Here is a 16779-nt window from a genome sequence, read left to right on the forward strand (position 1 = left end):
GGAAAATCAGAGGGCATAAAATGCCATTTTATCCACTGCCCTCAATCCACCGAGTGTATTGTTAACTCTTCAAGCACTTTTTTCATCCATCATTTAAATCAGTATGAATACCTTCTTCTTATGCGCAGCAAGAACCCCATGCAGCTTCTCTGAATGCACGTAGCCTGTATCAGACAGCACATAGAAATGGATGTCCACTGATTTCTCCCCCCTGTCGGCAATGCTGAAAATGTTAATGTTGCCTGCTCTGACAGACAGGGCCTCAGACAGGAAGTCCAAGAGTGTCTCCAGCCGACTCTTCCTCTCGACATGAGAGTCGATAAACTCTCTTGTGGTTATGCCTTTGGGAGACAAAGAGAGGAAAGGTTCATGGGATATGAATGAATGGCTCGTCAATGACAACTAGAGAGTAAATCAAATCCTACAGATTTTGCAATACCATTAGCACGAGAATTACTCCAACATCTCTCACTATTGATCCAACTACAGTTAACACACTTATATGTGGCCAAGAAGAATCCTTTGATTCTGGAAGGGAAAGCATTACCCCAACTCCGCCCCCACCCCAACCCAAACACACACATACGAGCGCGCGCGCACACAACACAACACACACACACGCACACGTATGCAAATCAACAGAGATCTGGCGATCTCATCTGAAGTGGGAAACTTAAAAACTAAAACCAACCGAGGGTGCATTGCAATTTGGTTGCAAAATTAATTCCATTTCTCAGGCCACCTTCCAATAATATATGGAAAATATATCATCTTTAATCTTTCAAAATGATAATGACTTGTCACAGAGGCTTCTATAATAGGCTTTAACTCTGATCTCAGATTGGCTTTTAAATGTCAAGGACTTTCACCTGACACCGCCAATTTGACCTTTATCACTCTGATTTGTGAAGACAAAAACAGAAAAATTAACACTCAAACTGTTACATCTAACAATTTAATGGATGTTTTACAAAGTTTGCTCGATATTAAAATGAAATTATTTAAGATAAAAAGGCCTAACAGCATATTATTTTAGTGGAAGCGCAGCTGGATTGACAACCTGATAATCACAAAGTGAAAAGAACAATGATCATCGGATCCTGCTGCCTCTTTCAAGATGAGCCTCAAAAAGAAATAAAATGAAAAAATAGTTACACAATGATGTGGGTTTTTTTTTTTCATTCATAGCTACAGGATATAAATTACCAGTCAAACGTAGAGAGGCAGATGACAGAACTGCCTTTTCCTCCAGATCTCTCACATGGACTCTAACCCCGGACATCACATCAGGCCACACGCCATCAGACACCCCAACCCTCATCCAGTAACTCCCTGCTGGTGTGTTCTGTCGAATAGTCAGCAGTCCTGAGCTTTGGTTCACTCTGAAATATCTGTTGATTGAGAGAAGACAGCTCAGTTTAAGTGGAAAATATGAGCATTATTTATTTATTTTTTTACCTTTATCTAAAGCCCCCCTTGGGGAAAACTTCACCAGTCGCCACTGGATCTGAGCTCTACCATGCACCACACTAGTTTTGTTTTGTTTATTATCTCTTTCAGAGATGCAAAGACAGACGGCATCCTTACAAGTGGATTTTTTTTCAGTCCATGGAATTACTCCAGTAAAAATACATAAAACCACACTGAGGAAAGAGGAAAACAAAGGCTAATCTTTTACCCCCCAAAACTTCGAAAAAGAACTTGATATTTGTCATGGTAACTGTCAGAAATTGGTGTATGAATAAACAAATATCCAATTGGTATTTGTTATCTGATAATCAGGTTTTTGAATACTGAGTAGATGCATAAGATCCCTGGAGGAGTTTCACAGAGCATGTATGGTTGTTACTTCTGTGAATATCGTTGAACCCGCATGGGCTCCAGGTTAATAGATTTGTTTTCCCTCTCTTTCTTTTTTGAAATTACTTTCTTTAAAGACCCTGTAAAGGGACCCAAAAATGTCTTGTGAATTTGACACACCACCGAGAAGAGTGTTGTTAGCAAGTCTGCCAAATTTGAATGAAAATAATAAAACAAAACAAAAACAAAAGTAAATATATATATCAAATAAAGGTCCCAAATCGTGAAAAATAAACCCCTCCCTCGAGCTACAGGACTGTGCCGGCCTATCTGCTGAATGCGGTGAATGCACATACGACACAAAATAAAGTGAGGCGGACGAGCCGACGCTGTACTGGCGAGCTCGCTGCCTTATTAGCTTGCTTGCAAGTTAGCTCATTAGCTTGTGAGCTAATGCAAGTGATAAACTGTTATATTTCCCTGAAGTGTCTCCGTTGTGAGGGCCCACACACAGCGTGGCTGTGGCCAGTTGGGCAGGCCCCAACGCCGTTGCGCCGGATCGCGGGTGACAACTAATTATCCCTAATTGTACTGAATAGCCACTGAAAGCGCTCAGTACTTGTATGGTGGCCCAAAAAAATCTATACAACTGAGATGGTGAAAAGGAGTTTAACGCTATAGCTCAACAATTCAAAAATGAAAATGACTTTACAGGGTCTTTAATGTCAATCAAAGCTGATGTGCATTATTAGTATCCATTTAAGTGTTTCGATACATTAATGTGTCGGTGTTTAATGTAGCATGAGTATAAGCATTTACTAGTTATGTGTCAGGTCAAATTATCCCAATGAGAAAAACAAAACAAAAAAACAGAGAAATACAGGCTGAATTCAACCAAATGGCAATAGCCAGTGGAAGTTAATCTTCACACAAATTCACTGATTTCGGGTGGAAGCTCTTACTTGGCTGCACTTGTCTCAAGAGTGTAGGTCTTGTTGTCCCAGTCATCTGGATCTATTGCATGTACCTTCCCCAGTGATACATTTACCATCCTTCCTGTTCAATGTAAACACACACACACACACACACACATCCATTGTTTTGGGATGAGTTCTGCTGATGCCAACACTTACCTTCTTATCTTGCATTCTTGTCTACTTATTATGATCATAACTGTGGAGCCTACTGCTAGGATGAATAGGCTCCCAGTGCACCACTTCAGAGAGTGTGGAGCTTCAGGAAGCCGGCCTATCTGAGTATGGATTATGTTATTATCAGCCCGCAGTGCCAAAGTACTGTAGCAGTCTGGATGAGTCACAGTGCTCCTGTTTTCCACCATTACCAGTACTTTCAGGCAGTTTTGCATGCAAATAAAATACTAACAAGCTTACTTAATTAACTTACTCCAGCGTATCGACCAAAAAAAAGACAAATATAGTAATGATGACTCTACATTGTAATATGATATTTAGAGGTGCTTTGGGTTAGGAAGGCAAGGATACACTATGGTATTTGGAAAAGATTTGAAGAAGACACAACAAACTAGTGCAATGTAATTGGAACTGCACAATTACAATTCCAGATTGCCCAAAGCAGGTACGGGAGTAAAAACCTTTGCCTTCAGCTATAGCCCATTTTTCTCCTCATCAATCAATTTGTCACTAAAACAAAAGGGGAAGGAGGAAGATAGAAGAGAAAATCAGCAACTCACCCCTGCGGCTATACACGTAGATATCTTTCTCCCCTGCCTGATGGGCATTATCATTCTGGTCACCAATGGTTATAGTGAGTGTACTTGTGGCAGTCATTGGTGGATAGCCGCTGTCAATCATCACCACTGGCAAGAGGAACTTGCTTTGCCGTTCCCTGTCAAATCTCCGTAGTGCTGTGAGTGTGGCTGAGCCATTCCCATGATCCTGAAGGTGAAAATCAGCCGAATAGACTGAAGGCAAGGAGAGGAGGAAAGGAGGCCCATGCTCTGGGGAATCTCGATCCACAATCTGAAGCAACGTTGAGCTTGTGTTGAGCTTCACCACTTGAGGTGCCGGACTGTTTTCCCACACCACAGGACTGTAGACTGTCTCGAGCTCTGGACCGTTGTCATTCACGTCTAACAGTGCCAAGTACACCATTACACTGGCAGTCTGGGCTGGCCTACCTTGGTCGATCGCTATTACAACCAAATCAAAACTGGCCACGGCCTCTCTGTCCAGTGGCCTGGCGACTGTAATAATACCAGATTGGCTCACTGTAAAATGTCCATATGGGTCAGATTGAGGAAGAATACTGTACAAAATCTCTCCATTTGAACCTGAGTCAGAGTCTGTAGCTACCACTTGGATGATAGTGGTTCCTACAGCTGTATCTTCACTCAAAGGGGAGAGAAGATGAGAGCTCTGGGCAAACACAGGGGCATTATCATTCTCATCCTCAACTAGAACCAGACACTGGATAAGGCTAGAGAAATCAGAGTCTTCTACTTTGATAGTCAAGTTAAATTTTTGCTCTCCTGGCTTCTCAAAGTCCAGCTTCCTCTTCAATCTCAGAACACCCATCTGTTCCAGTCTGTGACTAACCATATAGAACTGTTGTTCTGGGTCTCCATCTATCACAGAAAATGCCAGTTGACCGTATGCACCGGCATCAGGGTCCATGGCACCCAACTCCAGAATGGTAGTGTCCACATCAACATTCTCAGGCACACAAGCAGCACACCTCTCCTCCTGAAACTTTGGTACATGGTCATTAATGTCTGTTAAGATAATCGTGGCGGTTGCTGTACTTGCCATTCCCCCTCCATCGCAGGCCTCCACGACTAGCCGGTAACTGTCTACTAACTCCCGGTCCAGCCCATCAGATGCCACTGATATTGTGCCAGTGCTGGAATCCATAGTAAAAAGGTCTTCATTGTTAGTGTTCTGCACATTTTCAGTAATTTGGTAGGTCAGGATTGCATTCTGGCCTACAGCAGCATCGTCAAGGTCTACAGCCGTCATTTCCACAACAAAGGTTCCAGGAGGTGAGTTTTCCCGTATGCTACTAAGGCAATTGTCTGGCAGGCAAGAGAAGGTGGGTGAATTGTCATTGATGTCCCACACATTGATAATAACGTCCGTAAAACCGGTTAATCCCTCGCCCGCCTCGTCTGTTGCCATGACAACAAAGCGCCAGACAGCACGTTCTTCTCGGTCCATAGTGCGCTGGGCATACATCTCGCCGGTGATGTCGTTGATCATAAAGTGTGACTCTGCCCCTTGGCCATGGATGGAATATCGTATGGCCCCCTGGTCTGCATCTTTGTCTGGGTCAGTTGCTGTTACCTACAGAGATTAAAAACAACATAAGAAAATAAATTTTCATTGATTTTAACAAGACCAGCTTATAATGATTTCTTTTCAGGTGCTCCCTTCAAGCAAAACGGGTAAGGTCATCGTCACTTTTAAAAACTTTTTAAGAGTGACTAAATCCTACTTTGTCCTGACCTCCTAAGAAACACATTTCTATCCATTTGGTCATGGATGGAGATGCACAACTCCAGCAGACAGTATACTGTACATTTTCAGCACAGACCTGACACAAGCAGAGGGGGAACATGCTAACTCCACCAAGAACATTCCTCTATGGCGTTAGCAGTGTTAACCACTTGGGCACGGTGCTGGCTTGAGTGTAAAACCTCAGCACTCGTAAAGCAAGTATCTTACCTGCAGCACAAAGACCGGAGACCCTTCAAGTTCCTCTGTGATTGATCCATAGTATTCATTCATGGAGAAGACCGGTGCCTCATCGTTTTTATTTACCACTGTCACCACTGCAGCTGCATAATCTTCCCACTTTCCATCTGAGGCAAGAACCAGCAGTTTGTACCTCTTCTGCTGTTCATAGTCCAGCGGCTGTGCGATGAATATTGTCCCCACCTCTGGCTCTATGTCAAAAACGCCCCCTTTGTTGCCAGATGTTATTTGGTAGCGCAACTTGGCATTGGCGCCTGTGAGAGAAATCACAAAAATACATGAAAACATGAAATGACTGTGCTGATTCTGATGCTAAACAGTTTTAACTCACTTCCAGAAAAACATTGTGGTGGCATTTTTAAGGGGGAAGCGGAATTAAGATGGACGCTATTGTGTGTATACAAGCCATTTGAATGAAGAATACTCTTTTCCCCTGTTGTGAAAAAAGCATTTTGATAATCCCTGGAAGATGTGTAATGCCTTAGTGTACTTTTTGTCTGGAACAACCAGTGAGTGTAACATCAAAGTTATTACACCTCATTTCCTACAAGATCTAAACATTAGTCGTTTTACATTCATCCGTTTCTTGTTTTTAACTCTTTACTTTGAACCTCATGTTCTCAGCTTCAATCCTACATTAATTTGAAAAAGAAGACCAGACAAAAGTAAAAGTATGCATGCAAGACAAAAGTAAAGCAATGCACTCCGATAGTGTTATCGAGGGAATTGTTTTAAAGCTCTAACAGAGGGTTAGGGCAATGTAGTGAATGTCTAAACTCGCCCTCGGTCTCTCTGACTACATGCAGACCATTCAATCAAGCGCTTTGACATAGGAACAGATAAAATAATCTCCTGGAATGTACATTATTTGCTTTCAATCACCCCGTTGGGTTAAAGTAGCTCCAATCCCATGTAAATACTCTAATCTGTACTATTAACACAACCAGATCTGACAAAGTGCACCCAGTCTCCCTCTGAGATCTGACAGGCTTACAGCAGTCAAGCCCAGGCTGGAGTTTTTAAACATGATAGATTGAGCATAGAAGTGCAACAGTGCTACACTTGAATATTGGGGGTTGGTGTTATTCCACAACTATTCATCATTAGTGATGCAGTTCAGCATAAGCCGCACCCCCACTCGCCATAAATACTTGCTTAACGGACCTAAACGTGTCTGATAAAGGGATCTCAGTCTACTACTGTATGGAGGATGAGAACCTGTTTTTTTTTTTTTTTTTGCTTAAATCCCACCCACCCACTGAGTGGGAGCTTGTCACTCTTTTTGGAACATATGTGCATCAGTGCATTACCAAACCATGACTGCTTCTAAATCCAGTGCACTAAACCAGTGTCAACAAAGTGAGAGGACTGCTCATGGGGTCATTTTATGCACCCTTTTTTATTTTATTTATTTATTTATTTATTTTACAATAAAGACTCTACTTGGCACACCGGAGTCCAAATATAATTACAGTATTTTGAGAGCATGTCATCTAGAAAATAAAAAGGCTAACAAAATGGTTGCAGTTATCTGGTTTGTTTGAGTTTCATTTGTAAGAAGTGTCATGAGTAAAGTTTTCTTTGTTTCTCCCCACTCAGTTGCCTCGTGAGGCATACCTTCATCTTCATCATTAGCACTGACAGTGACAACAGCCAGACCCACATCTGCATCCTCATCCACGGCCACTTCATAGAGCCTCTGAACAAAGGCTGGCTTGTTGTCGTTGACGTCGCTGATGAAGACACGCACATATGCCGTGTCTGTGCCAAAAGGAGAGAATGGCAACAGAGAAATTAGAAACAACACCGCATAAATTCAGGCACCACTTTGACAGACGTTTGTGCATTCTTCTCCCATTCTTTTATGACGGAGTACAGAATAAGACTCATTGTCATACACAAGTGACGTTTGCCTTGACACAATGTGACTTGTTAACATGGAAATCTGGCACAGCGCTATTATGAAAACTGGAGCAAATTATATAAACTATTGGTCTTAGGACAATTTTTTGAACATTGCTAATAAATAAATGTAGCCAATTCTCTGACTTTTTTGTAGTAGACTCCAAAATAATAAAAAAAACTGTTGGGAAAATAAAATATTTAGAAGTTGACAAGTGTCTTTGTCTTATCTGTACCTCGCTCATTCGATCCTCATGTTGTTGACTTTTTTTTTTGTGTTCCAAATAGAGTAAATTATGTGTCTTTACTTGTTTTTACATTCTCCCCTCCTCTTGTGTATCCCAGGGGTGATGAAGAAAGACAGGTAATGTTTGCAGAGGAGATGAGCCCTTCTGGATATGGGAGATACGTCGCATAAGACACAGCTAAAGCAGATTGCAAATGCTAAGCAGGCCAGCCAATCTGAGAGCGAAGGCTTTCCTGTTTCAAAACATCAGACTTTACGCATAATGCCATCTTCACAAACATTTGCACTTGGGAATATAAACGTCATATTCACGTCACTCTGGATACAGAAAGAGGATTTATGACTCCCAAAATGCAAGTGCAAATTGCAACAGAGGGAGAGGTGAGACATTTTTCAGCTGTTTTCACAGAAAGGAGCATGAAGCAGCATGGTCATGGAGGAGGAATACATCCAATTAAGATTCACAAGGCCCTCAGTGTAAATGAAAGTAATGGCAATGAAGTGCTATTTTCAAGAAAAGTTCAACATTGGATTTGAATTTTAGGCACACAGTGAACTTGTGGGACTTGCAGAAAGGCTGTGGTTAATTCAGACGTAACTATCTTACAAACAGCCTGAGAATTTGAAATATTTATCTGAATATAAATACAGGTACTGAATAATGATGAGCTAAACACAAGCTGAACGATAAAGCATGTCTCATGGTCTTGTTTTATGTGAGACGAAGCATGCCTTTCGTCATTGGAAGATTTAATTCAATTCAATTAGGTGCAGTTATGTTCAGAATAATATCAATGAGTTAAAAAGTGAGAAAAGTTTAAAGTCCATATATCTTTCATTTTTAGAAATGCAAATTCATTGGGAACAGCTCTTTCCAAGCAATATATAATAATAACACAGTCAAATTACGGTATTAGGCGCTTTTCTGGGCAGTCAAAGGCACTTTCCATTTTCACGCTTTATTCATTCACTCCTCAGTCACACCCTGGTGGTAGTAAGCTACTTGTCGCCACAGCTGCCCTGGCGCAGTCTGACCGAAGCGTGGCTGCCATTCTGCCATTTAAACCGATTATTCGATTTCCAATAATCGCTATTGGAAATAGAACAGTACATTTAATTACCTGAGTTTGGCTGTTTGTTCTTGCCAGGCCGAGCAGATTCTTGTGCATCCACTGACTGGACCTCCAGCAAATAGGAGCTGCGGGCCTCACGGTCAAACACGGCCTCGGTGCAGATGACCCCTCGTTTGGGTTCTATTCGGAACAAATGGTGGTCACCGCTGTTGTCGCTCAGGAGAGAGTAAGTGATCTGCGGATTAAAGGCAGTGTGGTGATTGACCCTATGCTGCTTTTGATATTTAACAATTTAATAAAAACTTCGGAAATAAATTTGCTCAAATTAACTTTAAATATATGTTATTAATAATTAATGATATTCCTCAATGTAGCTATATGAAGACACTGATCATGTTAATGATTTCCAACAACTGTTATCATTATCAACAAATCTAAACAAAAAAAATAATATGCAACACTTTATATCTATACATCTCTCCAAGTCTTTACATTTTCAAATGACCAATTATACAAAATTCCTAGGAAATCACAATTTCCCATCACTGGTGAGCTATTTTTAGAATAGACCCACTGGTGGTCCTTGGGGGTGACCCGGTCCTCACCGGCAGCATGTTGGTGACACCTGCCATAAAGGATTTGATTTGGATTTGGATTTGGATTTGGATTTCTCCATTCTTTACATTTCCTGTCATCGCTGTCAGTCAGTTTTATGTTGTGACAGATTTGTAAGTAAAGGCTAGGGTTTTTTTAAACAATTGATCTTCAAATTTCAGCTAATACATCAATATTAATCATATATTATATTAATGATATTGATATACACAGCATAAGGGCCAACGTAGAAGAGGTGAATAATTAAACCTGTACCTTTGTTGTTGATCACGATCGCTTTACTGGTCTGTCAAACATCAAGCTGTGTCTTTGCCAGAACAAAAACTCATTTGATCATTTTATATTAACACTATTACAGTTACAATTTGGGCCACTGTTGATTGAACTATTTTTTAGATTCCTTTTAACCAAAACACATGAGCAGACAGTGACAGTGACAAGTACAAACCTCTCCATTACGACCCAGGTCTTTGTCATTAGCCGACACCTGGAGAACTGAGGTTCCTATTTGGGCCCCCTCTGTTACTGATGCTTCGTAGATGGATGATGTAAAAAACGGCACGTTGTCATTCACATCTTGGGAAAGAGAGACAATTAGTTGAAGTTCATTTTCAGAAAGTAGTTAAGTGCCAAAGTTCCTGCAATAATGTTTGCCTTTCCAGGAGTAATATTTCTCCACGTGCATGTAATGTAAAATAAACTGTATAATAAAATCAAAGACTATAAAACATATCAAGCAATAGTTAGTGGGTGCCTAACATTCTACTAAAATCCATCCAGTTACTTTTGTGTTGCAAGTAATTATAAAGCCAAATGTTAATTAAATTATTAAAATGCTGAAATTGTGACCAGAGGGGGAAAAAACTCTAGTTAAACATGTTTCCTTTTTTTCTTTTTCTTTTTTTTTTTTTTTTTTTTTAAGAATTGTTAAATTCAAATATGTGTGCTCCAGAAAGAGAGCAAGCGTGGGCCTGTGGGCTATCAGTCAACATGGTGAATGGAATGATTTATTGTTAAGGATGCCAATACTTTTTTGACAGTTTCCTTCAACTGAAACATTTATGGTGTCATTATATTTAGGTTTTCAGGTAGGGTCAGATAGAAATGCTGTAACAGACAAGGGGTCTCCATCGATTATGGGGGTTTTATTATTGGGATTTAGTGGTAAGTAAAAAGGCATAAGTTGAAGGTCAGTGCTGGTGCAAATGCTATAGCTATTTTCTTAAAGAGGCAAAAAGCAGAAGTACTCAGGCAGGTTACCATGCGACAGTCATCACTGAAGGATTTGCATTGGTACTGATTGCGTTTATTCTGAGATCGGAACAAGTCTATAGATTCAGATTATGTCAAGATGATTGGCTCAATTGGAATTAAAGCAGAAGGGTCTTGAAAGACAACACAGAAAAAGAAGCAAATAGCACTTAAGCGGTGACAAAACTGAAGGCTCTTTCTTTACATCTATTTGACATTCTTAGCAATGCAGAAAATATCCTATACTCTTATTTTTCTTGTTGCATTAAATATGTGATTATATTAATAATATGCATTCATACAATTTAGAATTTTAACTACTGTATATACTTTTAAATTGTCATTGGGTTTTTAATTTTGCCATACTAACTTTAAAACTGTTACTCAGCTCTATAGCCCTACAGTAGTATATTTATCTTATAACTTACACTGGAATGGTATATTTTTTACCTTTCATACATTCATTTTACAGTCAGTAATAAAAAAAATGGAGAAATGCTAAATGACTGTGAAAACAAGTAATTTACCATACCTCCCATGCTTATACTTTACGTATGATATTTATTTTTTTGCTACAATTTCCTCCACTTTTTCAATTTTAACAATTTTAACCATAGTTCAGGTATGTGTTTTATTTTGTAAGTTACCATCTATACCCAAAAAAAAAAAACATCCTCATATGACGTTAATAAGGACTCCTTAATTCTAACATTTTTCAAACAATATCAGATGTCGAGAGACTCTAGTTTTAGTCCATATTTTTGTTTGTTTACATTCATGTCAGTAAGTATTGTATAACCGAAATGATAACAAAACTAGCTCGTGTTGTCTTTCAAAAGGAGGATTGCTGATTAAGGATTAGTGGCGATAAGTGAAAACCTATTCAAATAAACATGAAAGAAGCTTAATGTTACTGTATAGCTACAATAAAAACAAGTGAAAGCCCGAGCAGCCATACCTGTGATATTCACGTAAACAGTGGTAAACGCTGCAAGCGGCACTGCAGCCACATTCTGTGCTCGCACTCGCAAAGAGAAAGAGGGGTTTGTTTCGTAGTCGAGAGGCTCAGACACCAGGATGGAGGCAGAGCCATCTTCCCGATTGGGGGAGAGGTAGAAACGAACTGGCATGTTAGTTTCCGGGACCATTCCGTCTTCCAGATTGTAGGTCACCCTTGGGTCTCCCAGCTGAGAAGTTGCCTTGATTGTCTGAATGGAGTCCACAGACAGGAGAGTCAGCCTGAATGTTAACATAGCAGGAGCTTGATGGAAAATCATGGTCAAATTCAACATATATATATATATATATTATGTTGTATTGTTTTCTTATGTCCTTCTTGGTTTCACCCTTTCAATACTGCAGTGGTTCCTTGAGATACAAGTTTAATTCGTTCCATGACCATGCTCGTTACTCAAAACACTGCATCCACCAGCTTTCCCCATTGAATTTAATAGGAATGCCATTAAACCGTTCCAGCCACCACAAAAAATCTCAACACAATTTTTTAAGGTTTTGTCCCTTTATGGGTCGCCACAACGCGTCATCCTTTTCCATGTAAGCCTATCTCCTGCATCCTCCTCTCGAACACCAACTGCCCTCATGTCTTCCCTCACGACATCCATCAACCTTCTCTTTGGTCTTCCTCGAGCTCTCTTGCCTGGCAGCTCCATCCCCATCATCCTTCTACCACTATTTCTCCTCTGGACGTGTCCGAACCATCGAAGTCTGCTCTCTCTAACTTTGTCTCCAACACATCGAACCTCGGCTGTCCCTCTGATGAGCTCATTTCTAATTTTATCCAACCTGGTCACTCCGAGAGCGAACCTCAACATCTTCATTTCCGCCACCTCCAGCTCTGCTTCCTGTTGTCTCTTCAGTGCCATTGTCTCTAATCCGTACATCATGGCTGGCCTCACCACTGTTTTATAAACTTTTCCCTTCATCCTAGCAGAGACTCTTCGGTCACATAACACACCTGACACCTTCCTCCACCCGTTCCAACCTGCTTGGACCCGTTTCTTCACTGCCTTACCACACTCACCATTGCTCTGGACGGTTGACGCCAAGTATTTCAAGTCCTCCACCCTTGCTCTTCTCCCTGTAGCCTCACTCTTCCCCCACCACCGTCTCATTCATGCACATATATTCTGTCTTACTTCGGCTAATCTTCATTCCTCTGCTTTCCAGTACATGCCTCCATCTTTTTCACTGTTCCTCCCCCTGCTCCCTGCTTTCACTGCAGATCACAATGTCATCTGCAAACATCATGGTCCACGGGGATTCCAGTCTAACATCATCTGTCAGCCTATACATCACCACTGCAAACATGAAGGGGCTCAGGGTGGATCCCTGATGCAGTCCCACCTCCACCTTAAATTCGTCTGTCACACCTACAGCACACCTCACCGCTGTTCTGCTGCCCTTGTACATGTCCTGTATTATTCTAACTTCTCTGCCACTCCAGACCTCCGCATGCAGTACCACACTTCCTCTCTGGGTACTCTGTCATAGGCTTTCTCTAGATCAACAAAGACACAATGTAGCTCCTTCTGACCTTCTCTGTACTTTTCCATCAACATCCTCAAGTCAAATAATGCATCTGTGGTACTCTTTCTAGGCATGAAACCATACTGTTGCTCGCAAATACTCACTTCTGTCCTGAGTCTAGCCTCCACTACTCTTTCCCAAAAAAGCATGTAATAATAACATAATTAAATAGAATGTAAATAATTAAACAGTTTGTGCATCAAGATTAATTCATTCCAGCTCTTTCTGGTGTGCGTGACTTGGCCACCGAAGTGCCGCTTCATACAGACATGCAGGCACATACAAAGAAGACTTGAACTACTGTAAAGTGACTCAGTAAGCCGCAGTAATATTTGTTGTTTTTCACAGAGGGTAAAGAATATATGCCTGTGGCTTTTATTATGTTTTCGGTCTACATGTTATTTACACTGTTTCTGTTCATATATCCGTTTCTTAAAGCATTAAAACACCGCCACATTGAAGTTATTCGTTAGCCCGTCTACGGCATTTCCCCATTACGTATTAGCATTAAAGGTCTCGCATTTTTTGCAATTTAGACCTCCATAAAGTACTCTCTAACATGGACTTAGTGTAAAAGTGTCAATTTCATTTAGAAAAAAACCCACTTTGGTTTTGTCATAAGAGTGTCCAGAAAAGGCCCCTCTGACAGCTACTTCTGTTTGACCCAGTTTTGTATCCGCTTTGTCCATATTTGGATCTGATTGGTAGGCTCTGTGTGGAAGACCCACATGTGAGAGCGTATGTGTTTATTATGTCGACACAGCTGGCTCGGGAGCGGAAAGGGAAGGCGCAGGGGAAACTGGAGGCAGATGCCGGACGATTGTTAACTGTCCACCAGTTGCTTCGTGTTTGTATATCCTCGTCAAGTAAGATTCAGTATTCCACTTTTTCCACTTTTCCTTTCTACCTTCTGTTCTCATGTGTTTATTTGCTCCTCATGTATAGCTTCGCTTTTTTTCCATTTGCTAGTCTCTTGTCTTAGTCTCTCTATACTTGTAGTTGTATGCTTTGGGGTCCTACTTTTGTGAATATGTATCATTACAGCTTATTGTGAAGTGGAGTTGAGTCCACTGCCACCATACAGCACTCATATGTCAAGTTTTTGCTCACAAGTCAAAGTAAAAAATAGTCCTGATCCTGAAGAAGTTGGGTCACATGTATCTCAAGGCACTACTGTAATACTCGATGACACCCTGTTTTGCAATACCGTGCATAGAAAAGCACCGTGAGATAACAAATGGCAGTGTAATCTCCTTTAAAATGCCCAACAAAAACATCTCCCACCTGTTCCAGGTCCAAGCATTGGCTTGGTTTTTTCGTAGTTGTGGTTTTATTTAATAAAACACAAAAACAAATGTGCTGCCCCTGAGAACATACCACATTTTCAATGAGCTAAGTAACCGGTTTTGGTCTTAGGTGAATTGTGAGGAACACTGATGAGAATATTTGCATTTGTAGTACCACACCTTGAAGTTACAACAATTAAAAAAAGAAAAGAAAATAAAACCATCGTCATTTTACGAGCTGTCAGTGCACATCGGTGACCTACTGTTCTGAGCCCTTGTCTGTCTGCTGTACCTATTGTAATCTGGAAAAAAAACAAAAAACTCAGCCAACCTAATATTAGCCAGCATCAAAGACTTAAATATGTTTTGTTCTGTTTTTTTTCTTTTGCATTTTGTGATACACCATATACTTCCGGTTAGCCACCGTCATGGTAGTTGGAGATGATTGTGTCTTGCCATGTGGACAAATAAGCAGAGCAATACTGGTTCTGTTAAGTCATATTTAGCACTATTATGGTACAAGTTTTATCTCGGCGGGTCTATATTTCCTGTTTTTGTTCCATTGCCTTTGGCTTAATAGGAAATATAGTGAGAAGCAAACAAGAGTTGTTAGCTGAACAGCTGCAGGCGCCAAGCAACGTCATCTTTTCTGAGCGGTAACTTCACTGTGCGATGATGTTGTGATACTCGCACTGTGTATATCACAAAATCAGATTATGGGTGCTCGTACAACAATGAAAATGGGACAATTATTGTCTGACTTAATCAAAACAAAATTGTTTTGATCCCAGTAGAATTAAGGAAAGTGTAGAATCAAAGTGGAATTATGTTTACCCCAACGAACCACGTGGAATCGCAGTAAACAGCACTCCAAGTCACACATGAAAGTCTCAAGTCTTCAAGGTTTTTTTTTTTCTGTTATTTTTGGGGGGGGTTTTTTGAGTCTGTCTTGGGCAAGTCAGATTATTTCAAGTTAAATCAAGTCCCAAGTCAATTCTTCCTATTCGCGCCGTCTCATCTGCAGTATCTAGTCTTCATAAAAAGAGAAATAGTAATAATGCTATTCTGGGCAATGTACTGTATCCTAACCTGTATCGGATGTATGCCACCTCAAGTTAATGCACTCACACCCAACACCATTTCATGACACAACTTCAATAATTATCATGTAATGTAGTTTAATATCTGCTTGTCAATCCAAACTCATTTTGCTCACCAAACAACTTGAGCTTGTTTTTTTTCCTACCCCAAAATATAGACAGCAACATTGGCAAAATATAAAATCTTAATTGGTCGCGTCTACATACCGAGCACGATGTGATGATTGACTCAACTCTCTATTTTGCGCATGTATAAAAGCGTGGCACCATAATATATTCCACCAAGGCTGAAGATTTGACCAACTGGGGCACTTCTTGCTGGCACTGCAACTGTTCTCATTCCAACTGGGAAAATATGTTTTTGTATGAATTTTGAATTGTAGTTTTTACTAACCCATTTCATTAAATCGTTCATTAATTAAAAAAAAAAATTGATCCCATTTACCTACTATTTTTAACTAGAATGTACCCTATTTTAAAACCCTTACTACTTCCTTTAACTCACTATTTGAAACCATATTTACAATAATCATTATTATCAAAATAGACGTGTGGCTTAATCAATGGCTGAATGTCCGCTACCCTGAACATTTGGATCATATCTAGCTAACTAGTGACTGATTTTAAAAACATACTCAAGAATTTACAGATATTTCCTGGGCAGAATGGGTCTTCAAATGATAAACAATGTTCAATGTTATAGTGTGGCTGTATCTTATCTATGTCATCATGTCTCAAGTCAAGTGCAAAGTCGGTAACTCCCAAGTCAAGTCTCAAGCCTTCTAGTTTTTGTTCGAGAGGTTGCAAGTCATCAAAACAGTGACTTGAGTCGACTTGAGTCCAAGTCGCAGCTCCTCCACCGCAACCTAATGAATGCAACCTTTTCAGTTTTTCTGAAATTGGCATTTTTGCAGTTTTTAACCAAACTACCTTCACACTAGTGCGCTTGGCAGACGTAATAATGCTTGAGTTTGATTGACACTGTCGAGGACAGACAGACACATGCAAGCATGCACACACAGAGTACCGTTATAGGTGTGTCTCTGGCAGTGTTTTCAGGGATGATGACACTGTAGCTCTCCTCTTCCCACTGTGGGGGTTGATTTTTTACGTTGGTGATGGTGACGGCCAACTCCACAGATGTGCTCTTGTTCCCTCCATCAGTTGCACTGATGTCCCGTGTGATATAGCTCCTCTGAGTTCAACAGAGACACAAGAAAAAGCTCA

General features: G+C 40.5%; 1 protein-coding gene across 4 annotated transcripts in view; it reads right to left on the reverse strand.

The window, feature by feature from the left end:
• Positions 1–16779, reverse strand: part of LOC133477831 (neural-cadherin-like) — a 106119-nt gene that overhangs the window by 30474 nt on the left and 58866 nt on the right. For all 4 annotated transcript variants that reach the window (XM_061773037.1, XM_061773038.1, XM_061773039.1 and 1 more), the window contains exons 12-21: positions 16580–16747; positions 11578–11827; positions 9817–9944; positions 8802–8988; positions 7149–7292; positions 5502–5785; positions 3512–5120; positions 2763–2856; positions 1207–1391; positions 112–341 (exon numbers count right to left, since the gene is read on the reverse strand). In XM_061773037.1, coding sequence (XP_061629021.1) covers positions 112–341; positions 1207–1391; positions 2763–2856; positions 3512–5120; positions 5502–5785; positions 7149–7292; positions 8802–8988; positions 9817–9944; positions 11578–11827; positions 16580–16747 — 3279 coding nt within the window. The remainder of the gene's footprint in view (positions 1–111; positions 342–1206; positions 1392–2762; positions 2857–3511; positions 5121–5501; positions 5786–7148; positions 7293–8801; positions 8989–9816; positions 9945–11577; positions 11828–16579; positions 16748–16779) is intronic.

Source organism: Phyllopteryx taeniolatus, chromosome 5, assembly GCF_024500385.1.
Source record: "Phyllopteryx taeniolatus isolate TA_2022b chromosome 5, UOR_Ptae_1.2, whole genome shotgun sequence".
NCBI classification, from domain to species: Eukaryota; Metazoa; Chordata; class Actinopteri; order Syngnathiformes; family Syngnathidae; genus Phyllopteryx; species Phyllopteryx taeniolatus.